This window comes from Episyrphus balteatus, chromosome 3 (genome assembly GCF_945859705.1).
Source record: "Episyrphus balteatus chromosome 3, idEpiBalt1.1, whole genome shotgun sequence".
Taxonomy (NCBI): Eukaryota; Metazoa; Arthropoda; class Insecta; order Diptera; family Syrphidae; genus Episyrphus; species Episyrphus balteatus.
This window is the reverse complement of record NC_079136.1, coordinates 77,260,350-77,285,524: the sequence shown is the minus strand read 5'-3', so window position 1 is coordinate 77,285,524 and position 25,175 is coordinate 77,260,350. Positions and strand designations below refer to the sequence as shown.

Below are 25,175 nucleotides of genomic sequence, written 5' to 3'. Positions count from 1 at the left end.
AGATGTTGATAACAACAATGCGAGAATTTAGTTGTTGTTTTTGTTATTTTTTTCTAAAAGCAAGAAAGAGAAAAGAGGTCTTTACTCACTTCGTCTAGAAGCCTCGTTTTTCCCAGGTTTAATTGACCCAGTATCCGATGGCCCATGAGTCTCTTGAGGTGTTAGTAGACCGAACTCTAATATTTTCTTACAGCACTACAACAGGTCCCCAACCGTATTTGAAATAATTCATAAAAGGGCCTATCGCTATCGTAGGCCAAGCATTCTAGTCGGTCGATTTAAATTTTTCTCAAGTACTCGGAAACTAAAACGCACTTGGCGATGCGCGTGTAGACTATTATTACCTTGCAAGAAGTTTTCCCTAATAAACTGTACAAATAAAACCAAATATCCCAGAAGCTAGAGCTGTGTAGAAGATTGAGGATGCCATTTATACTTACTTTCAATTATCTATGAAATTTAACCAAAATAAAAGACAGAAGTTTAGCTTGAAAAAAAATTTGAGTAAACTACTCAGTTTCTTTTATATTTTCACCTAAGTGTATGTCTTCTTTTTCCTCTTTTTTTTTATTTTTTTTGATAATTTTATTTACTTTTCTTTATTTTGGATTTTTTAATTTTTGCTTTTTTTAGTTGTTTTTTTTTTTCTTTTTTTTCGAGAATAGTATTTTTTGTATGAAAAACTTGCACTGTATTGTTTTTTTTTTATTTCATTATTATTTAGTATCTCTATTATGGTTGTTGTTGATTTTTAAGTTCATATTATTTTTTTCTTTAGAATATTATGTAATATATTGTATATTATCTTAATAAACTATTGAAAATATATAATTAATTACAAATATGGTTTTAATCCTGCAAATAAAAATTTAAAAGTCAACACGATTAAATATGGATGCGAAAACAAATATTTTTGTTTAAAGTTAAAAACAGAAGATTAAATAAAATTTAAATAAGGAAAAAAAATTAAAAAAAAACACTCATAACTGAGCTTCAATTAGAAATTCATACGGCAATACTAATATTCTTACTTTTTTGTTGTTTTGTTCTAAAAAAAAGAATTGCATTACTCTTTAGACTCTATGTTGTATATACGCTATCATATACACTATTTTAATTATTTTCTCTAAGTATTATTATCTAAAAATGTTTTAATTTACATTATAATATATTTCTTATATAATTAATATATCTCATAGTCTAGGTGTTTTTTTGCTGAGCACGCTTTTTTTTCGTTTCTCTTTTCAACTATTTATATTTTTTGTTTATATTTATATATTTATAATTTTAAAAGCGCTTTGCAGTTATATTATTATAATAGGTTTGTAATATTTTTGTATTATTGTAAAACATATATTTTTTAACAGTCACGAAGAAGTTAAACGACTGATCTTTGCTTTAAATATGGATACAAAGGTGTTCTTAGAGTCTACATATTTAAAGGTGTAGCGCTATCAACGTCGCCATGAACGATCTTCAGACTCATCGTCTTCTTCTTCATCTTCAAGGCGTAATTCAGGCAGAGTGTCAGTGGTCTCCATATCGCTGTTGCCATTATTGTTGCTGGTAACGTTTTTATCGATTGATTTTCCTTCGGTGATGTTGTTATCCGAAATTGACTTGTTTACTTGATGTGATGTAGAACTTTGAACTGTGGGTGCCCATGCAATCTATAAACAAAAGATTTATTTATTTTTCTACATTCAAATAATATTGTTATTGTTTTGTACGAACCTGTAACCGTTTGTCTTTAAAAACTTTTCCGCGAAGAACTGCTTGTTCAGCGTTAGAGCGTGTGGCATAAGTAGCAATAAGCTGTGGAATAGACTTTTCGATATCGTGCTTCATCACCTCTCCAAAGCTCTGTGTGAATAATAAATACATTTTATTAACCAACCTCACTAAAGTAAGATTATTGCATATGGAATATTTTTTATTTTAATCGTGAAGTCTGAAATTCATGGCACAGGGTTTGCCAGCCGAATTATCTAGCAAATTATTTGAATTTTCTAGCATTATATTTTCCTTAAAACAATCACCTTTTTATATTTGAAGGCAAAAATAATACCTTATCAAGGTTGAAGTACACGCCGCCGCTTGATTGAAGCCAGAGATACGGATATTCCGAATACCCCGAATACCTCTTTTCCGTTGTAGTATTACAGATTTACTTTCACTAATGGCAAGTACTAATTACAAGTTCATTTGTGAATAAGCACAGATTTTTTTAAGGTTTCATTATTCAGTTAAATAATATTTAATAATAATTTTAGGCTTCTTTATTCTTAACCCTCTGTCGGCACACGGGTGCGAATTTGGCAGGACAAAAATAAAAAAATTACGATTTTTCAAAAAAGTGGTCACAAAAAAATCTTTTTATAAGGGTAAAAATATTTTTTTTCGGATTTTTTAATACAATATTCTACATCAATTTCATACTTAATTCTCTATAAAATATTGTGACCGAAAAAAGTTCTAGCGACATGAAAAAGTATAAACCAAATTCGCACCCGTGTGTCTATCACGTCACAAAAAAGAGGTGTGCCTACAGAGGGTTAAAAACTTAACAAAATCAGTCCGGTATTGTCTCCCTACAATTGTTAAATGATTTTTTTTGAAGATCATAGGTCCTCGAATGAATAAACAGACTAGTTATCATTTCGGACTTATCATCCTCAGAACATTCCAAAAAGGTCTAGGTCTGTTTTGAATGGGGGACTTTGCATCAAAAGGAGTCAGGTCCATATATCGCACCCCCGGTGGAACAACGACGTAAGTGCAAAAATGTTGATTCTTCAGAAAACGAGATTAAACATTTTAAAAACGTTTGAAAACAATGTAACGGTCCAAATACATTTCTGCCCCCTGGATACAAATAGAACATTTTCAATTGGGTCTTTGTTTCATCGGAAGGAAATACCTTTTCTTGGAACTATGGCATACTTAACTCAGAAAATTCAAAATTTGCACTTACGTCGTTGTTCCACCGGGGGTGCGATATTTAGGATAGTACTAGTCACACACTTGCAAATTTTTCAAAACCAAAAATGTGCTCGCGCATATGAAACACTTCACAAGCAAACAACGGAATAAACCAGCTCATACACAACATCTATAGGTTTACTTTCTCATAAATCTTTTGGTGCATAACTGAGGCACGTGCGACTAAAAATAAAAATAACCACGTTATAGCAAAAAGGCAGAGTGTTTTTAATTTCCTACAAAAAGTTAAAATTGGACTTGTCCCCCTTTTGATGCAAGGTCTTCTTATTATCAATATATACAATGTGTGCTCTTGTCAGTAAACAAAAAATATTTTATACTCGCTGGTCGAAAATAAAGGAACACCTGATTAAAACCCCTAAAAATTAAGCTTAGTTATTTTTAAAAGAGTCAAGTTTTTCGAGGAATTATTAATTTTAAATTAATTTTGTAAATTTAAGTATATAATTTTAATTAACTATTCATTCAATATGGTACTGAAAACCACCACGAAGTCATTTTAGCAATGCGTAGTTGCCATGGAACTATGAGAGTGAACGATACCTACAATATTTAGAAGTCGTAGGAAAACTGGCCAAATAAAAAAAATCAGAAGAATTCTATATAAAACGACTGCAAGAGTAAAAAACACTTGATTGAGAAAAGCTAAAACGAAATTGTTTCTACAGCTTCAATATGGACGTCAGTGCACAGTGCTAGAATTGTTTCTCGTATCTCGAAGGATGCTGATCTTAACGCAACATATCTTGGAGTGTTGAATAACAAAAAATACTAACCCAGAAACATATTTCTTCTGTTAAAGTGAAAAACAAAAATAAATGTTCCTCAGGCTGGAGGAATACAGCTGAATACTGAAATACACGGTTGTTAAAAACTTTGCACATCACTAAAAATGTAAGGCTTACAATTTGTAAAGATTAAATCTATTCAACCCTATTATCGCTCCCGATTGTAACAAAAAATTAAACGAATCTTGTCGTTTGTATTTACAAAATTACATAAAACTAGAATATTTAAGAATCTGCTTGCCATACATTCTACCTTGTGGATTATGTATCACATAATGGCTTATATCACTAAAAAGATCTCTATTCGTGCAGTATTTTGTTTACCATGTATCTCGTGCAGGAACAATTCTATGCACGAAACTGGATTTCGTTAAATAATTTGATGGCAGTTTGTAGACGACTCATTTAGGTAACTTTTACACAAATAGTTTTTTTCATAGAATTTTCCCTGCAGAATGGAACAACATTCTTCTTTAATGAGTAAAATAAATAAACAAGTTATGTAATAATTTAATAATTCTACGTATTTACCTTAAAATGTGCCAATATTGAATCGCAGTCTTCACTCGCGAAGCCAGTTACGACAATTGATTTTGGCCTTCTGTCGACACTTGTTGAACCGGCTGCTGGCAACGTTGGGCGAATATGTTTATTAGACCTTGCTCCGCTTAGTGGAAAATGTGGTTTTGTACCAGGTCCAATTCCTAAGCTGCGTTGCAAATCTTCCAAACGCTTCTGTATGGCAGTTGTGTCATTGCCCTCTTGCTGTTGGGCAAATAGTTCAAGTTCAATATCGAGCAATTCTTTCTTTTGTTGTTCCTTAGTTTTCTTGACAGGAGGCTGCTGATTTTGAATCTGTGCAGCCATTTGCTCTTGTTCAGTAGCAATTTCCTTGCGCAACTTGTCGATTGTAGCTTGGAGAATTTTTATAGTCTCTACTGTCTTGATACGCTGTGGATCGTTCGGTTCACATCGTTCAACAAGCTCAACGGCCGATTTCATTTGTTTAACATAACCTTGAAGAAGTTCGTGCTTTCGCTTACGTAATCCATTTGCCAACTGTACAACTGCTTTAGCTTGTTCCTCCTGCTTTTTGCGGATGATAGCAGTTGTGGCTGGCGTTACACGTGGAGTATTGTTCTTGACTCGAAGCGAAGGTGGTGGAACATGAGCAGCAGCTACAATTGTCGGCGAATTAGAAACTGTTGTGGTTGCGGGCGTTGGTGTGGCTGGAGTCGTTGTTGGCATGGACACTGGTGTTTTTGCTGCATCGGCAGCTGGTGTTGGAACTGCTGGTATATTACTCAAATGATACTGAGAATTCTTCCGTACACTACCATTAACTGGAGCCGAAGCAACACCATCATCCTTCATAAGATTGGTCATTTGGCTATTTCCACCACTACTTCCGCCCATACCATCCTGCTGACTATGCCAAAATACTTTGATAAATCGATTATTTAGGACAGCTTCCGTACTACGATAAGCTACATTTGCCTCAGCATGAGTTGAGAATGTAACAATAGCAGCCTCTGGATCGTCATCGTAGGAAATTTGAATGTTGACTATCTTTCCAAACTTGGCGAAGTGATTATTAAGATGAGCAATAGTATTCATTCCTCGTGGTACTTTGCGCAACTCCAAAGAGCAGTTATTTTGTATATTCGTTATACGTGGACCTAGACGACTTGATAGCGGAAGTTTACGCTTACTGGGACCCTCGGCTATGGCAACACTATCTTCCAATTCAAAACGACGCTTTGTTTGAGAAGCCGAAATGTCACCTCCTGAGCCATTTGCATCAACTACTGGCACTGGAATCAACTCTCTTTGAAGAGGGGTAGCAGCAGCGTTTAAAGGAAAAGGGAAAATTGGTGCTGATGGGCGAAATCCAGCTCCACCAGCTCCAGCACGAGGATAAACTCCTGAAATGGCTCCATTACCACCTTTGTGTGAGAAATTATTTCGTGGACCAGAGCTGAATGGGTTGCCAACTGAACCGCCGCCACTGGTATTTCCAGCGTTTCCACCCGAAGGTGCAACAGCCGAAGATGATCCACGTGACCAAAGATCAGGTGCATCTGGGTTATATTCTCTCAGCGACATACTGATCAAGGCAGAATTATTTATTCCCTCAAACACGACCGGATTAATGCCATGATCCCATGGACATGTTTCCCCACGAACGCAATAGCCCTTTTCATCAAAATCACGACAACGCTGTCTCTTTGAGTTTTCATTACTATATACTGGTGACCGATTGATCATGGCTCCCGATGGCGAAACTCCTCCTCCTCCTCCACCCTTACGTCTTTCAACTGATGGTGATCTACTGCGAGATGCTGAATGGCTTTTTGTACGATTCTTTGTGGTAAAACCAACTCGTGGAGATCTCTCATCGTTCATGTGTGGTCCACGGCGACGATCGGGACCCCTTCTATCCCTTCTGTCAACATGAAGAGGTGGAGATTTATTCCTAAACTGCCTAGTATTTTTCTCTCGTTCATTTTGTCGACGATCTCGTGATCTTGATCTTCGCGATATTCGATCATTTGACCTAGATCGTGATCGAGATCTAGATCTCAAAGACGCTCTTCGACGGCGGGATTCACGAGGCTGATTTTCCTTATCTGAAGTGGCTTTGAACGGACTAACACTCTTTGTAGGACCCATTAGTGGTGGTGGTGGGGCAATTGGTACCGCCGATGATGAAGACGGTGACAATGTGTCTGTTGTGATAGGTTCAGTAGTAGTCAAAGCTTCTGTGACAATTTCACCACCAGCCGTTGAGTTGTTGGGAGTACTGTTGCTTTCTTCAATTTTATTAAATAATTCTTTGGTTTTAGTCTGCAATAAGAGTGTGCTGGGTATGAGTATCGTGTCATCAGGCAGGCTATCATTACTCACATCATCTAATGGTGGTGTAAGTTCTCTGTCCGTACCAATTATGGCTGCGGCAGGATTATTATTGTCAGCCGCGTTATCAGTGGCTGGTGTGGGCATAGTGGGAAGATATTCTTCTGATGTTATTGCATTAAATAGACGCTCGACAAATGGTTTTGTTTCTTCCGCTAAGAAAACATCTAACTGCTCGACCATGACGTTTTTTAGATCATTAATAGGCTTCTCCTTTTTAAGAAGAGCCAAAACATAACGGGCTAGTGCAGATGAATCAGCATCACAACTAGAAATGATAGAAACAAAGCAAAAATTAGTTTTTAATCATCAGAAATTTAAATCTTTAGAAAATAATTGATTTTTTAAAAATGATTTCATAAGGAATTTAAAAAAATGAGTTTGGCTCAGCTGTTTTTTTTTTTCATTCTTAACTCCTTGTAGCCCCATGTGACATATCTGTTACAAACCAACAAATATTCCACAAAAGGTGGACAAACTATATTTTTCTTCTTTTGAAACTTATAACATAATTTTTAAATATTGCTTTATCCAAATAGTACACCTTATTTCTAATAAATGGCACCAATAGATTTTAATTAAATTTAATTAAAAATGTTGAAAATTTGGTTTTTTTGAAAATAAGCAAATTTTTGTAAAAACTACGAAATTGAGAAAAAAAGTTTCTCTGAATAAACTTTCGGGGTTTTATTTTTGGATTTTAGGATAGTGCCTAAAATAAATATTAGTTTTTTGTTTCAATTTTTGAATTTATGTATATACAAAAATTTTTTTTATTATTTAAACTTATTTTATTAATCTGTAAATTTCGAAATAAATGAGTAAATAATAAAGATATTGAATTTTAAAAAATATGTGTTTTATTATAGTTAAAGATAAGTCTTTAAACAATAATATTAATTTTAAAATTTAGGATCTTGGGTTACAAAGGGTTAAAATAAGATTGGCTAAGCTAAGTTTCTTTATTCTTAACGGTGTGAGTGATATTTAATTATTGGGACTGAGATTATATGTATTAAAGCAAGATACAAATACATTCCAAGTGGAGTACATAAAATATATACATATAAATATATATAAACTAACCTTTTCACCTCATCATCGATACTTTCCAAATCTGAGCAAATTAATGATTCACTATTATTATCTTCATATATCAAAGAAGAAATTAATGATTTAAAACTTATGAAATCTATGGACTTTTTCCACATTTCTCCTATGCATGGATATGAAAAATGGCTACCAACTTATTGAGAGTCATTTTTGTCACCAAGGAATAAAAAGGTTAATTGGTACTCTCCGAAAAAAATTTTAAAATTCAAGAACCGCGCAATTTTTTTATTACAAATTTTATTTTTCTATTTTGATTTTATAGCAGGGTTTTCTTAATTAAAAAATCACACCAATAATTTTTAACTTGTCTTATTTAATAATATTCTTAATTTATTTAATTTTTATTTTTATATATACAATTTTATAAGAAATTATAAAACTTAATGCAAGTAAATATACATATAAATGACCATGAACTAGACTTTGACAGTAATTTGTGGTTAAAGCCACGAGGATCATTTTTGTAAACATGACCTGTTCACAATAGTCGGGTTTACAATATTTTATCAACCTGAACGCAATAAAATAATGCAACACTACAATTCACAATTTACAATAATGTACAGGAATAGGTGTATATTACACTCCTACAGTGTTTGGTAGTTCAGTATGAAAAATGTTAATATTAGAGACTTAGCTGTCAATCTGCTGTGTATACGTGCATTTTTTAAACAAGGACGAATTTATTTTGTTGATTGATGGTAAGGCGGTGTAGCCCCTTAATACTCTTTGTGTGGTTATTTTTTTTTTTATTTATTTATTTGCTTAGTATGATATTTACTAAGTATTCTTTAACCCTTTCGAACCCAAGCTATGAAAATCAATATCAAAAAATGTTTTTTCAGTATTATCGTATCAAAGACATCACAACTAAGAAATATGAATAGCAAAAAGTTATTTTCCAAAATAATAAATAGCAAAACTAATGTGTTGCTCTCATGTAAGTAACATGCACTGCCTATGACCACCAAAAAAAGTCGGACAACTGAGAAAATAACTTATTATAGAACAATAATATATGCTATTTCTTCTAAGCTAAAAGGCAAAACACTTTCTGGATTAACTTTTTTTATATCTTTTTTTCAAAATTATGACCATATATGAAAAAATAATTTTTTTGCAAAAAAAATTAAAAAAATGTGAAATTCAGTTCCTTTTTCGATAAAAAAAATTAAAGGTATGATCTTTGACTAAATTTTTGTAATAATCCAGTAACTAGGCATCATTATATTTCAATTGAGCCATCGAAACCTAAAAAAATATTTAATGGAATATTTTTTACGAAATTTTTAAAAATATGTTACATGAGAGTAACGCTGGGTCCGAAAGGGTTAAATTAGTTATTAGAGGGGACTTAAGTTGATCCTAGTTTAACTCGTCGGCTTTTAAACAATGAAGTAATGGAATCATTTTAAAAAACACATTTTGCATTTAAATGAGTCAGTCGTATCAAAAAGAGAATAGTTGATGAAAGCGTACTTCATATAAATTGCAATTTAGTAACATTTTGCTGGGCGCCTAACGATCAACATTCAAATTTTACTCCGACCCTGTTTCAATGCATTTGTGTTTATGTAACTCACACTATTTTGTAAATTACCGCACATTTTCTACAAACACGCATTCCTGTACTTCCTATTCTTAGATGTACATTATGTCAAATCAATGTTTTTTAACACCTCACAAAGTTCAAGTTAACAAATACATAAATTCTTAGATTTAAGACAATAACCATTCATGTTTTTGTTATTCAAAATTCAAAAGCAAAAAAATTTGAAAAACATGCGTGTCTTGTAATATAACAAAAAATTATAAAGAGAGGAGCTTGATTCGTTTCACGAAGAAATTAACCACATAGGATTGAAGCGTCCTAATATAAACTGCTATGGATTAGAGTAGGTAGGTGCACAACTTTCAATCGTTCATTAATCGTTTTCTGTTAGTTTTAGATGTTAGAAAAAGCAACGGCTAAGATTATTTCAAAAAGCACCTTAACTCTTATAGTTCTTTTATAAAGTATTTTTTAGCGAAAAATTCATTTAATTTTTTATTAATCAGAGCTTAACAAAAGATAACATATCGCGCATATGCGCATTATGGCTATCTTATAAGAATTGTATGTGTTCAACAACTCACTCACCTGCCAATTTGACATAATCCTATGCGAGCTCATGCCTATTATAGTTGGGTATTGATTTGTTAAAACATTCAAACATTACTTCTTTTTTACAGCTGATTGTTTTGAAACAAAATGTTAACAATTCGTCGTTGTTTTAGAAAAGTGGAATAACTAAAAAGTCTTAGTTCTTCATAAAAGCTGTTTTAAATTTGCAGGTTTGTCAATTTTCCATAATATTTTCATAAATTGAAGAAAAAGAATCAGCTGTGTGATAGGATGCAAATCCTGAGTTTACAAAAATTAAGAATGTATTGTTTCCAGTATATTGGCATTAATAAACTCAAAAAACAGGATTTTTGAGTTATGCCGGTGTTCTAAAACAGTAACGAATTGAGGACTTTGCATCAAGAGGGGGCAGGTTTATATTTTTTTATTTAGACAGATCCAAACTTTTAAAAATCGTATTATGTACTTTCTTATACTCGTATTTTTAAGCCTAAAACTTGATATAGAAAAAACAAGTTTTGTTTTTCTGATTTTGTATTAGGACTTGCACCCCTTTTGATGCAATTGTAGTAATTTTCTATAGCGATTAACTTTTTGCCTGCGTTTCTATCACTATATACAGACTCTTTTTCAAGAGGTTCACAGAGAAATACAAACTTATATCGAATTGTTATGTTTAAAATAGTAAATTCTTCTAATATTTGCATGTTTTACTAACTTAAAATTGGTGTAGTGTTTAAAAGCATGGTAGTTTTAAACTAATAAAAGATAGTTAAATCTAACTGCGGTTAGAATTGTCAAAAAGTATATTAATTTTTTTGTTTTCTTGATTTTGGTGCGAAGAGAACATACATTTTTGGTTAAATTTAAAGTAAAATGATCTGCTGCGCATCTTTTTTTAGTTAGCTCTTTTTCCATTGCGGATAGCTTTACTAAAAAAGAAACCTGGTGTCAATTTAAAATGTTTAAAAAAAGTATGTTAATTTCACTACTGTTTGTAATCATTCTTCCTTATTACAAATTATATTAAGATTAATAACATCAACTAAAAACACCAGAGTAGGTATTTATTTTGCCAAGAATAATTTATTTTTCCCGTATCATATTTTATGTAATCTTATCGGAAATAAACCATTCACCAAACTCGCTCTTATCTCACTTACATAATATAAAATTAATAATAAATATGTTTATTTTTTATACTTACAGCGGCTCCAATATTACGACAAGCCAAGTTTTTAAAGCGTCAGGGTTGTTTATAAGCATATTTGCTTAATTTTTTTTATCACACTTATGATCAGTTAACTTTTTCCCAAACTAAAATTTAATTAACAGCTTTAACCAATGATGGAAGAAGGTTTTGAGATCAAGCGATCTCCTTTTTTAAGGATTCAAACCTTTTTGCTAAGGTTCGGCTATACTTGCTGACGTAAAACTAAATTTGTACTGATATTTATTTTATTTTAGTTTGTTTTTTTTTTTTTTTTCTTTGTATCGTGTTCTTCAAAGAAAAATTATGTTATAACTCTAGGAGAGCGATTCACCTTCTGAAAATAGAAAAGAAAAACATACATATAGATACATTATGAATATGATCTGTCCGGGTGGTTAAAATTCTTATGATATTTCAGTATAGAAGTACAGATAATTTCAAGAAGTTAAAATTGAACATACGTTTTTGTTCCAGTGTACCAAAAATTATTTTTGTTCTGGAACTAAATAGGAACATAATCTTGTATATGAATGTCAGATTTATCAAAGGCAAATTTATTGAAACGTATACTTTTTGCATATTGTTTTGTTACTTTGTATTTTATAATGAACAATCTTTCAACAAATTGAATCTCAATTTGAGCTTTTTTTTAAATAAACCACTTTATATTTAAGTTATTCTTCTGTAAGTCTAACAAATGATTGAAAAATCAGTTGTATGACAACTTGAAAAATTTTAAATATGATATATGCATGCAAACATAAACATATGCAAGGTAAATGTTGCATGAAAATCGCGTCAGTAAAAAATTAAAGACAAATAAACAAGATGCATCAATTCATTAAGTTTTGGATTTTATATGGTTTTATGGTTGCGATAAATGTGTAAGATATTCTGAATGTAAATTCCCGGGGTATCGCGTTCGGGAGAAAGGCTCCCAATTAAAAAGTTTAGAGAAAGTTTGTGCTTTTTTCTATTTTTCATCATTATTATTAACGGCAAAGGAACAAGGAGAAGAGCTAAGGTAATCTTCAAATGAAACCGACATTCTGTATCGGATAAGCGAACAAACGTTTTGGCGTGTGCGAAAGATTTGCTTCATGGCATAAGGTAAATCTTTCGCACACGCGAAAACGTTTTTTCGCTTATCCGATACAGAATGTCACCCCCGCTCTTTACGAATTAAAAAAAACGCCCTTTAAAAAGCATTATATATACAAAAAAAAAAAACTGCACTGTGTGCCTTGTTAGATATAGAGGGGGCCTTTGATAACACCTTTCATGAATCAGTACCTAAGGCTCTTATTAGAAAATGCATTCCTCTCAACAAGTGCGGCAGAGGCAACTACATGTGAAACAAAGAAAATCTAAAAGCTGAAACACAATCACGCTTTGCCGTCGATTTCGACAACTGCGAAAAGTTCAACTATAGGAAATCTGTGTATCCTCACACAATGACGCTTTTCTTACGTACGCTTTTTTTGACAAACGTAAGGAAACGTAAGAAAGCGAGCAAAAGTTCAACCAGACTGAACTTTTGCTCGCTTTCTGACATTTATCAGACATAGTTACAGTCACCCACATAATTATTGGGCCAAATGTGAATACAAAAAAATGAATTATTAGAAAACTAGGTGTGTTTTGTTGTTTCTCTATATAGATTTTGCACAAAAAAACGACATCGAGATATTTTAAATAAAAACAATTTACGTTTAAAAACAACAATAATTTAATGATGTTGTAGACTGAGTTTTATTGTTTGTTCTGTTTAAAAAAAGCAATTTATTTTGATTGGTTTTGTTTTTACACTATAGGATTAAAGAATAAACAAATTTCTATGTATTTTTTAAACACATTAATATCCTTCATCATTTTTCCACATTTAAATCAAGATAAACCCTTGGCCCAATAATTTTGTAAGTGACTGTGTTTTTTTTTATTTGACAGCAGATTTTATGTTTCAATCAGCTGTTTGAAGTCAAAGTGACAGAAGCGCGCTTTGAGCGTGATTGTGTTTCAGCTTTAAATCATTATAAGAAGATTTTACCCTTGCTATGGGGTCTTGTAGAAAATGAATAACTGGAACCTCTAACACCATTGGGTATTCGCTGTCTTGTCTTGGACAACAGGAAGTTCAAGGAGAACGTTGGCGATGGAACTTTCAATTCGAATGGGGCAGTTTTCTAGCATATTTCAAGCGGAAATAAAAGCTATAGATAAATGTGCAGAACAAAATCTCGAAAAAAAAAATATAAAAACCAAGACATTACCATCATGTCAGATGGCCCAGCAAAGCAAATAACCCATATGCCATCAACTCCAAACTCATATGGGATTGTGTAAAGGAGCTAAACAAACAAGAAACATATTGCGGTATTGAAGAAAGCTCAAACAAATGATTAAAAATGATGGAGGAAGAACAAATATTTGGAATGAAACTCTTTTTCTAAGCTAAGACAGGCACAATTACTACTTGGTATATTACAACCGAAAAAGATTTAAGACCTGCATCAATTTAAGCAGAAACAACCTGATATTAATGAGAGGATTTCTCACAGGCTACTGCAAAAGAAGAAAAACCAGTGACCCTGTTCAGAAACTTTTATCATCGCCATAAAATTTTTGAATAATTAAAAAATCCATTTTATCCCATCAAAACAAAAAAAAATTTGTCCAAAATCATATTTTCTTAATTCATAATTTTGCAGTTTGAAACAAATTTTGCTATAAAAGATTTTTTTAAACATTTAAAAATGTTTACCGCTAGTGAAAAAGTTACAGAACAGGGATACAAAACACATACTGGGCAACTGCGAAGCACCCACTGAAAGATCTGCCGTGTCTTGAAATAGGTACTACAAATAACACTGGTCAACAAAATTAAACTTTTTTTTTGTTACAGAATTCAAGGCATTTGTTTCTATAGGATTTTGGTGTGCTGAGCTCGAATCCGAATTCAAAAAAATTCTATCACATAACGTTTTGAGATAATCTCGTTAGAAAATCGAAAATGCCGCTTTTTACCAGTTTTCGAGTAACCTATAGAAAAGTATGTCTTGGTGTCGGTAACAAAAACCTTGTTGACCAGTGTAATTAAATACCTAAAAGGTATCAACCTGCAGAATGTGCTATAAGAAGTAACTTGCAGCTTTAATTGTTGGTGCAGTGTAACTTCCCCCCCATACATTCATTCATTCATTCAATCCCGATATACAACGTGGCAGGAATCTTCCACATCTCAAGTTTAGAACAACAATAACCAACGTGATGTGCAAAACTAAAGGCCATTTAGGAATCGAACTGCCTGGATGGAAAGACTTCTTCGTTAAGATCAACCCTGGACCTGGATGTTTGGAGCCAGCTTTAGGAAATATTTGATTCTATGTGGGCTTGAGGTCTATTTGTTTATCTTTAATTTTTACACTGATTCTATTTAATCTAAAGAAATTAATCTGAAAATGTTCAAGGTCTTGGTTTTGTAAATATTAAATACAGTCGAATCCCTCTAAATCGAACTTTCATGGGACTCGAAAATCGTTTCAAGTTAGAGGGAAATTCGAGTTGGAGGGATTTATATAATATTTTTTCTTCAAAATTGTTCATTAAAAATACTGAAAAAGGCTGACTTTGAGGGAGTCGACTGTATATCAAAATTCCAAAATTAAAAATCTTGAAAAAGACGTTTTTAATCATTAAAATGAAAGTGTCTTTCTTTGACAAAACCCTAAAGCAAAACCAAGACTTAGAAAATCTTAAGATTAATTTCTTTAGATTAAATAGAATCGGAGTAGAATAGGATTACATTTTTAATTCAACAAACGCCACGAAGATAGGAAGAATCACCCTAAGAAAATATAGAAACTTATGCCCTGCCTAGAACTTTTATAATCTTGTCTGTTCAATGTAAACTGTTGTAGGGTCTCGTCTCAAAGACTTGAAATTATCATTGAGTCATATTCAGAAAATGGGCAGAACTTATTTTCGAATTTTGGTTCACAAAAAAAAGCTTGAACCCTATTTTTATTTTTTTTTTAAATATCCTATTCATGTCCTTAAAACTGGTATTGAAAACGAAATAAACAATGAAGCAAATCTTGAACAAAAAATACAAAAAAAGTACCTACAGAAAACCGGACTTGAATAAAAATCTATTGACTGAACGAAATTTGAAAGAAAATTTCCATTTGTGAATAGGTAGTGAGTGCATTTTCAGACATCTTTGCGCTTTTCTTTTTGTACCTTGAATTATTGAAAAAAAAAAAAAAAAAAAAATTGAGAAACGCACGTCTTAGACTATTGTGACCAATTTAATAAATTCGACAGAAATATTTTCATTTTGATCGAAACTGTGTAAAAGCAAGTGTTTTCTTGATATTGTAATTGAACATCTGCCGCTTAAATCGATCGAAAAAAGCAACAATAAACATCCATAAAATGCACTCGCTCGTGCACCAAGATATTTTAGTTTTGTATTTTATTTCTTTCTTTTTTAGAAAGTTTTCTACATATTTTTTCTTGAATGTCCAGAGCAGAGCTCGAAAAGCCCACAAAAAAAAAACACTGCTGGAGGACTTTCATTTACATAGAAAAATTTGTATATTTTCAATTTCACAATCTATACAATACAAGAAAACTTATATGCATCTGGCATATAAAAAAATATTGTAAAGAAATTCGACGCATGTTTTCATCAATATTTTTAACCCTGCAAAAACCACAAAACAATAAGCTTCATTAAAATAATCTTAAATTTTCACAAGAAAAAATTTCTATCTCCATCCGAAAAAAAAGTATTGTCTAATTAACAATAATAATAATTATGTAGTAAAAAATTTGGTAAAATACATATATATATGTATTTTTCTTTTTAATAAACGAAAAAGTAATTTAAAGATGGAGACATGAGCCACGGGTGGTAATGTTAGACAGAGTCCGCATGAAAAACATTCCGAATCTTTATTCGGTCGCACTACTCTAGCACACACACTTTTCGACTTTTCTTCTTTTTTTTTTTTAATTCAACTTCCATATTCGAGAAGCCCTCGACACATTTTTTTTTCTGCACTTCTATAATAATTTTTTTCAGTCATTTTTAAATTGAAATTTAATGGATAAAAACTCACGTAACGATTGAATTTTTGATTGTAATTAACAAAATTAATAACTTATCACTGTTTTTTTCCAATGGAAATAAATTTCACAGCACTATTTTGCAATGCAAAGTTAATTTTATTTTTGACGAATAAAATTATTTCGTGAACGACCTTTTGCTCAGCGAAAAATCTATCACACGAATTCACACACGAACGAGAAAGTGACGTATGAGGTTTTATTTGGATGTAGTTGTGTGTAGTTGGCTAGGTTTGTTTTGTGTGCTCGACAGTAGAGGGCAAAGTAGTTTTAGGAATTTGACTAGAGATGGCAGTAAGATCGGGTAAATTAAAGGCATACTTACAGTTCCTCACTTTTCTGAAAAAAAAAGATTCACAGGTAATTGTTAAGGCTGGGCCACACCGGAAAGTAGCGGTTGCGGTACTTGTATGAAAAAAATTCCAAAGTGGAACATTGTTTAGATGTGGAATTTTTTTCATACAAGTACCCGTACCGCTTAGCTTGGCTTGCGGTAGCGGTACGGGTACTTGTATCAAAAAAAATTCCAAACTGACACATCAACGTTCAGATGTTGAATTTTTTTCATACAATTACCCGTACCGCTACCGCATATACCCTTCGGTGTGGCCAAGCCTTCAGTGTGGAAGGTATGCGGCAACTGTCCGGCTATCACGGGTACTTTTATGAAGCAAATCCACACCTAAATATTGATGTTCTAGTTTTTAATTTTTTCATACAATTACCCTTACCGCTACCACATACCTTTCGGTGTAGTTAAAGGCTTGGCCACACCGCAGGGTATGCGGTAGCGGTACGGGTAGAGATAACGGTACTTGTATGAAAAAATTCCAAACTGACATATCAACGTTCAGATGTTGAATTTTGTTCATACAAATATCGTTACCGCTACCCGTACCGCTACCGCATACCCTCCGGTGTGGCCAAGCCTTAAAGTCTAAGTCAGCTATTACACGAAGCCTCAAGAGGCTTGATTCTTTTTTCGAATTTTTTTTGATAATCATTCTGTGAGGCGCGTACTTATTACACGATGCCTCTTGAGTCAAGGACTCAAATTTGACATTTCTCTTTTGATTTAAAATTTATTGTTGTTGTTTTGTACCAAGAAGCAAAAAGAAATGAAAGTGAATATTGAAAAAAAAAAAGGAAAAAGAAACGTCAAAAAAAAGTCTCAGAATTTCGACCCACGACTCTCCGGTCGGATAATTTTTTGTTTTCTCTTTTTTCTCTTTTGCACTCATTAGTTTTGAAAAGAAATGCGCCTCTTGAGGCTTCGTGTAAAGGCTTGGCCACACCGGAGGGTATGCGGTAGCGGTACGGGTAGAGGTAACGGTACTTGTATGAAAAAAATTCCAAACTGACATATCAACGTTCAGATGTTGAATTTTTTTCATACAAATATCGTTACCGCTACCCGTATCGCTACCGCATACCCTCCGATGTGGCCAAGCCTTAAGGCTTGGCCACACCTTTAATAGCTGTATGCGGTAGCGGTACGGGTAATTGTATGAACAAAATTCCAAACTTGAACATCATTATTCAAGTGTGGAATTTTTTTCATACAAGTACCCGTACTGCTACCGCATATATCTTCCGGTGTTGTCTAGCCTTAAAGTCCTTAAAAGCTTGGTCACACCGGAAAGGTATGCTGTAGTGGTAATTGTATGAAAACAAATCCGCAGCTGAACGTTGATATTCCAGTTTGGAATTTGCTTCATACAATTATCCTTACCTCTACCTTTCCGTTGCGGCCAAACCTTTCTATGCTTAAAAAGTAGCAAATAATCAATTATTGAGATTTTATAACGGGATATTTCGAAAAAGCAAACTGATAGGAAAATTCGATTTTCGATTTAAGTTCAGCACACTCAAGTCCTTTAGAAGTGTTGTTTTGTGCCTGAAACAAGACCATCACATAACTAAATACCACTGTGTAGCTTAAAAAGTAGGAAAAAAATCGATGATTGAGATCTTATAACTGGAATATCTCGAAAACGCAAGCTGATAAGAAAATTCTGATTTCGGATTCGAGTTAAGCACATCCAAGACCTCATTTAATTCCTTAAACAAAACCACTGTAAGCTTAAAACCCCTGTAGCTTAAAAATTAGAAAAAAATCAATAAATGAGATATTACAATGGCAATATCTCAAAAACGCGAGTTGATAGAAAATGTTTGGCTTTGGGTTCGAGTTTAGCACAACCAAATCATTTAGAAAAGTATTGTTTTGTTCTTCAAACAAAACCTCTTTGAGCTTAAAAAAAAACCACTGTAGCTTTAAAAGTTACCAAAAAAATAGTTTATTGGGATCTTATAACAAAAATAATCTCAAAAACAAGAGCTGACAGATAAATTCTGTTTTTGGATTCGAGTTCAGCACACTCAAAAGCTACAGAAAAATGTTTTGTTGATGAAACAAAACCAGTGTAAGCTAAGATCCACTGTAGTTTGAAGAGTAGCAACAAATCGATTATAAAGATCTTATAACGGGAATATCTCGAAAACGCGAGCTGATAAAAAAAATTCTGTAGAAATCTATTGTTTTGTTCCTAAAACCACTGTAAGCTAGGGAAGTGCTTAAAAAGTAACAAAAAATCGATTATTGAGATTTTATAACGGGAATATCTCAAAGCGCGAACTGATAAAAAATTTTTGAACTCGGATTCGAGTTCAGCACCCCAAAAATTCATTGCACCAAACAAATCGTACCTTCTTTCTAAATAATTCGAGTTAAATAATTGATCTAAATTTTAATTTGCTTATTAAGGTATAACTACAATGGCAACTTTTTGCAAAAATTGTGCAATTTACAAAAGCAAACAAATTTTTTTTCTTTCTAGCGCTATTGGTTTTTTGAAACCAAAAAATAAGCTTTCTACCAAGGTATAAAAAGAGAAGGTATGATCATTAGAAAAAACTCAGTATCGAGAACTGTCAAAACTTAAAAATGGCTACTTAAGGTTTTGACAGCTGCCCATTGAAATTGTTGTTGTAAACAAATTTGTCTTGGAAATTGTTGTTGCTTTTGACTTTGCCAAATATTAAACGTCAAAACCTTACTACCCCATTTTGTAAGATGGCGGCTCTAATGATCATACCTTGTCTTTTTATACCATGGCTTTCTACATCATAGTAGGATGAAACCCATTGAAAAAGGAGTTGAATATGATAAAAAGGAAAAATAAATTACGGGCGAGCCGAGTTCGGGAAGTGGGTGGGTTGAGTTTTTAATTTTACAAAAAAAAGTTGTATAGCAAAGTTGTAGGTTATGAAAAGATCTTCAACTTATACGTTAACAATTTTTTCACATAACCTCAAAATTTATGTGAAAAATTCAAAAAAACAAATTTTTAGTTTTTTATTTTTTTTCAAAAAAATGTTTTTTTATACGAAATTTGGTGAAAACCTATACCTTGTTGTGTCCCAAAGTCAAAGTAATTTATCTTATTTAAAATTTTTATTTTTTAACCTTATTTTGACTTAATATCAAAAAAACACCCTAATTTTCAATCGAAAATTCACGTTTTCAGCTTTTTTCAAAAAATCGGAAGGCAATTTGTTCATTAAAATCTTTACATTCTTATGGTCTAAACAAAAATTTACATAAGTATACCATATTGCATGATCTCGGAAAATGAAAAAAATGAAAAAAGCTTAAATTTTCGAATTTTTTTTATCATTATTTACAATTTTGGCCTATTTGTTAAAATTTACACTTTAATTACTCAAAAACCGTAACATTTATCAATGTAACATAAAATCTTACAATTCTTTTCGTATAAAAAAACATATTTTTGAAAAAGATAAAAATAAAAACCAAAAACTTGGTTTTTTGAATTTTTCACATAAATTTAGAGGTTATGTGAAAAAATTGTTAACATATAAATTTTAGATCTTTTTATTACCTACAACTTTGCTATTAAACTTTTTTTCATAGGACTTGTAGTTTCGTAGACTTGTTTTTTTTTTTTTGTTTGCCTTGGAAATTATATTTTTATATGAAAGTGATAGAAAAATAGGTGTCACAAGAAAAAATGTGTGGTAATCACATGTTGTGATAATCATATTACGCAGATCAAGCTTGATTGTTGTGACTGTCAGCTATCAGCAATCACCTTAGCCGATTGGACCCCAGGGTTTCCTCTTTGTTCATGATAGTATCAGCTTGGTTGATATTGGGCACGTTCAAACACCTATCGGATAGGCTATCTGGGATACCCGTATCTGGAATATCTTTTTGAACGAAGAGCTATCCAGATAGCTTGCCCAAGCAGCTACCAAAAAATATTGAGAAGAGGAAACTGTTTATTTTGAGCAAATTACATTTTTTTTATTGTTGAATAGTACTTGCACAATCGCTTTGACTTTATTTCTTGCAAATTTGTATTTATTTTTAAGCCCGAAAAGTAATCAAAATAAAAAAAAACTAAATGTTTATCAGCTGATCACTTGAATACCTGAGGTATACCAGAAATTCTCGGATACCTTCAGATTATTTTTTGACAGAAAATGGTTCGTTTCCTTGCTAATTTTTAACATTGTTTACAACAACAAAAAGCTATCCGATAGCTTTATGTTAGCTCTTTGAACGTGCCCATTGCCAAGACGATATTTTTGACGTGAAAGACTTTCTAAAAATTATTTTATAACGTTAATAAAAAAGATTTTTTAAACAATTTTTTTTCTTTAAATATATATTGTTTTTATTTATTTTAACTCACATTCTTATTGTTTTTTTTTTTTTTGTATGCACAAGTTTCTATTCTACACAGCTAAATAAAAAAAAATTACTTTACTTATATTATGTACTTTACTTATTTTATAAAATTTTGACTGCATCGCTTTAAATAGGAGACAATTTAAGAAAAACTCTTATGAATTTTCGAAAATGTAAAATATTGGTTTTATTTTCATAGAATATTGAACAAATTATTGTTTGAGAAATATTTTTTAAAACATTTTTCTTTTTCGTGGTTGTGGGTGTTTATTTTACTTGCAATGAGGGCAAATTTTTCGTAGTTTGGTTTTGATCGCAATAACAAAACTATTACCACTGTAAAAAAAATGCGTTTTCTGATACTATATCATTAAAATAAGTTAAAATATCTCCTTGATTAAAACAAAATAAAATAGTTGAAAAAATGGAAAATAGATTGAACTTGAAAACAAGCGATTTTCACTTTCTAGACATCATTATAATGTATTAAGTAACGTCCTAGCCATCTCAAAAAGTAGCCTCTTAAAATGTTGTGAATTTGTTTGACCAAAATATGTATTTAATACTTTTTGTAACTTTTTTAACTCTAAAAGCAAAAAAAATGTGAGAGCTATTGATTAAACTTTGAAAAGTATAAATAACGTATTTTTGTGGAATGTGAGCATTCCTGGCAATCAATTGCAAAAAGAACTTTCCTACGAACTCCCTACTAAAATTGCAAGTCCAACAACCATGAAGTAGGGTTTGAGAAAGCAGGAAAAAATGTATGTATAATACAAATTTTTTGAATAAATATAAGTTCAAAAATAAAAAGAATATCATGATTCATCCCCGCGAAAATATTTTGATTTTTAAACCAACCAAATTCTTTTTTTCTTCTTTTTTTTTATCAAAATTTTAACTATTTATTGATAAAATTGCCCTAAATTATGAAAGTTTACTCAGTCACTGCTAAAAAAAAGCAATTAAAACTACGAGTAGTATAGAATTATTAATAATTTAACGTTTAAATTTCATTTCATAGCAAAATTGCATTAAATAAACTTGTTTTTATTACTCTTACAATTGTTTCAAAAAGAAACACCCTTTACTTGTTATAATTAATTTATAAGGTTGTTTTTTTTTTTTGAACAATGTTAAAAGTGACTTAGCTCACATTCATAATTAAGGGCATAAATTATAATTTTGTATAATAATTCCATTGTTTTCTGAATTAACTGTTGTTGTAGTTTTTGTTATCATGGTTATTTCAAAGAAAAATTTATTCTAACTAATTTCGTATATAGTTATTTGTTCAACCACATTTTTATTTATATATTTATCTGTTATATATATGTATTTATGTATGTATACGAAAAAAAAAAAAACACAATACATTGAGTGTTTTTTAAATTTGGAGCAAACACAAAACTATTTTCATTAACTTATAATTATATTTAAAGCATTATTGTTACAAGTAACTAAAAACAAAACAAAATTTCGATTTATTTCTTATTTTTTAAATAGAAACTTAAATTACATTAGCTTTATTATAATAATAGGGAGAATTAAATCAATTGTTTAAAAATTACACTTATTTATTAAATTAACAAACTAAAACTTAAATAAACAAATATTTTTCGATTTTTCGAGGTTAATTTGGCATATAAGCAGAGTTATTTTTTTTTTTATTAAATAAAAAAATTAAAATAAAAAACAATTTATGTACAAAATAAGTAGAATCACGACAAAAATAACGTGTCATAATATTTTAGGTTAATTTACAAAAATTAAAAAAATTTAAAACCAAACAATACTTAACAAATAAAATCATAAATCAACATTTTTTGATGGAGAATCAAACAATTTAGAAAGTTATAAAATTTTGAATTTAAACGAAATATCATCATTATCAGCAGGTAAAAAATACACTTAATCGGATTTTTATTAAAAGTTGCACTTCTTCATTTTTTTTTTATTTCATCTCGATTCGATTGCGTAATTTTGCTCGAGCATTTAAGTATTCGGGATTGACGTGATCTTCAGTGTCTGAGCTTGAAGAAATACTTTGTTTTTCAAGCTTTTGAGCTCGCTCTAAGATGACACGATTAAGTTCACCTTTGAGTCCGGATTCGATTTTCGCCGCCTCTTGTTGTTGTTGTTGAAGCAGGATTTGACGTTCACGTTTTTTTTCTAGAACTCTTTGTAGTTCGGATTTTTGGTTGAGGACACTTTTACCACTAAAAAAATAAAGATACAAATTAAAATTCAAAGATTAAATTATAAGACTATTTGTTATGCATCAATTTACTTACACTTTATTATTAAACATGAGTTCTCTATGGAGATTCTTTCTATCCGATGATTCTAAACAAGGATTCATTATTTTCTTCGGCAGTATCAGACCATCAGAATCAGTCTGTACGCCTGGAGGTGGGGTTGACATCATCATACTGTTACCCGGTGATCCTTCACGGGATGTGTACTCCCGGTAATCTTCTGTCCCGCTTTCGGAATTATGATCTTAAATAGAAAAAACAAAAAAAAACATTTAGTTAAAATGTTATGCATTTGTTTTTTATTTTTTTTTATTTTGTGTATTTTTATGAAAAAAAAGATTGTATTGTTGTTTCAAAAAGGATTGAGTCAATTAACATTGCAATAAACAACAAACAGATAGGATAGCATTTAACATAAGTTTCGCTGTTACTTCGACTTGTTTCAACAAAAAGGGTTCTAATCAAAGCTCAATACTCGGAGAAGTTAGTTCTTGCTCTACAAACCCCAAGTTTATTTATTTATGTATTTACTCGTTTTTCAAATTAATTTGTTCGAAAAAAATATATAGGAGGAGGGGATTCACCGTGGAAAGAGATTCCCATACATTTAGCAAGTGAACTACTTCACGTCGTAAAGCAAAACTGTCCAATTTTAAGTTAATCTAGACTTCATTATGAATTAACTTTTAACTAAAAAGAAATATTTAACTAAAATCGAGCAATTTTACTAAGGCCCAATTTATTGACTCTCCATTAAACTTAAATCGCCATTAAAAAAGGGAATTTTAAAATTAAAAACTAATTTCGTTTAATTCAGTCTCTTTTAAGGATTTTTTTGAAGTTTGGCATCATTAACTAATTGAGCATTAAATTTAAAAGTAGTTTTAGTTAAAACACCAAATTCGACCTTTTAAGAGGGATTTTTAGAGCTAATGGAGGTTTTAAACAGAATTTCTATTTATTCACTCTCCATTAGTGTCAAATGTCATTTCATTTATTTTTTTTATTTGAATTATTATTTTATTTGAAAAATGTCAAATGAGCTAAAGAATTATTAAAAAGTCCAGACTAGAATTTTTTGTAGGTATACACACATGCATTTGTACCATAAAAAAGAACAAAATTTAAAGAAATTAATGCATTTCTTGTCTACTTCGCACAGATAATACTAGATCTACTAGATTATATTCTCCACTTCAAAACTAATCATTTTTGAGATGCTGCATAATACATACATAACATTTCAATTGAAGCCATGAGAAGAAGAGATATAAAGCTTACTTCTAAACCAATGACACGAGATGAATGCCGATAACACTTAAATTTAAGTTGTTATTTGACACCGATGGAAAAAATTAAAAATTTCACTTAACTCCTTCTTCTTCTCATGGTTTCAATTGTAGGTTGTAGCATTCTTTGGTTACCACTGGTATATCGTTAATCTCTTGCATTTTCTGGCGTTTTCAGCTGCAAAATACTTACGGGTCATAGTTTTTTGGTTTTTCTTCCAATTCAAATCTATTTGATTTGACAAAATTGTAGCTTTTGACAGATTATTTTTCAAACAAAATAAAAAATCCCTAGGATATTTTTAACAGAGTTTTAAATTTAAAGTTTCCATTAAAAGTAAGGACTTTAACTAAAGAAGAGTGAATTAAATGAATTTTTAATGATGTATACTTAAAGGCGACAATAGTTTAACGAGGCCTTTAACTAAAGCGATAAATTTCAAAATTTAATGGAGGCTCAATAAATTGGCCCTAAGATAATTATACATAAGAGCAAAAAAAATAATACAAAAGAAAAAATGAGAAATTAAAATTATGAGGACGTACATAATCAATGATTTGCCAAATATTTAAAAAAAACATAGGCGCTTCTCATACACATCGCTATGGGAAGGGAGTTCCAT

General features: G+C 31.2%; 2 protein-coding genes across 7 annotated transcripts in view; both read right to left on the bottom strand.

Annotated features, from left to right (window-relative positions):
- Window positions 1-482: 482 nt before the first annotated feature.
- On the bottom strand, window positions 483-16,472 carry LOC129913895 (zinc finger protein swm). 3 transcript variants are annotated; one of them, XM_055992863.1, is made up of 5 exons: window positions 16,282-16,472; window positions 11,153-11,492; window positions 4,323-6,975; window positions 1,735-1,863; window positions 483-1,670 (listed from the first exon to the last, which is right to left on the bottom strand). In XM_055992863.1, the coding sequence occupies exons 2-5, from the start codon at window positions 11,209-11,211 to the stop codon at window positions 1,455-1,457; spliced, it is 3,057 nt and encodes a 1,018-aa protein (XP_055848838.1). In that variant the 5' UTR covers window positions 11,212-11,492; window positions 16,282-16,472; the 3' UTR covers window positions 483-1,454. The 3 variants fall into 3 exon arrangements, with proteins under 3 accessions (XP_055848838.1, XP_055848837.1, XP_055848836.1); XM_055992862.1 differs by lacking the exons at window positions 11,153-11,492; window positions 16,282-16,472 and adding an exon at window positions 7,794-8,172 and having other exon boundaries at window positions 4,323-6,638; window positions 6,699-6,975; XM_055992861.1 differs by lacking the exons at window positions 11,153-11,492; window positions 16,282-16,472 and adding an exon at window positions 7,794-8,171.
- Window positions 16,473-22,418: 5,946 nt separating this feature from the next.
- Window positions 22,419-25,175, bottom strand: part of LOC129913174 (protein FAM107B) — a 71,231-nt gene continuing 68,474 nt past the window's right edge. For all 4 annotated transcript variants that reach the window (XM_055991723.1, XM_055991725.1, XM_055991724.1 and 1 more), the window contains 2 exons: window positions 23,300-23,507; window positions 22,419-23,224 (listed from right to left, as the gene is read on the bottom strand). In XM_055991723.1, coding sequence (XP_055847698.1) covers window positions 22,960-23,224; window positions 23,300-23,507 — 473 coding nt within the window. In that variant the 3' untranslated portion in view covers window positions 22,419-22,959. The remainder of the gene's footprint in view (window positions 23,225-23,299; window positions 23,508-25,175) is intronic.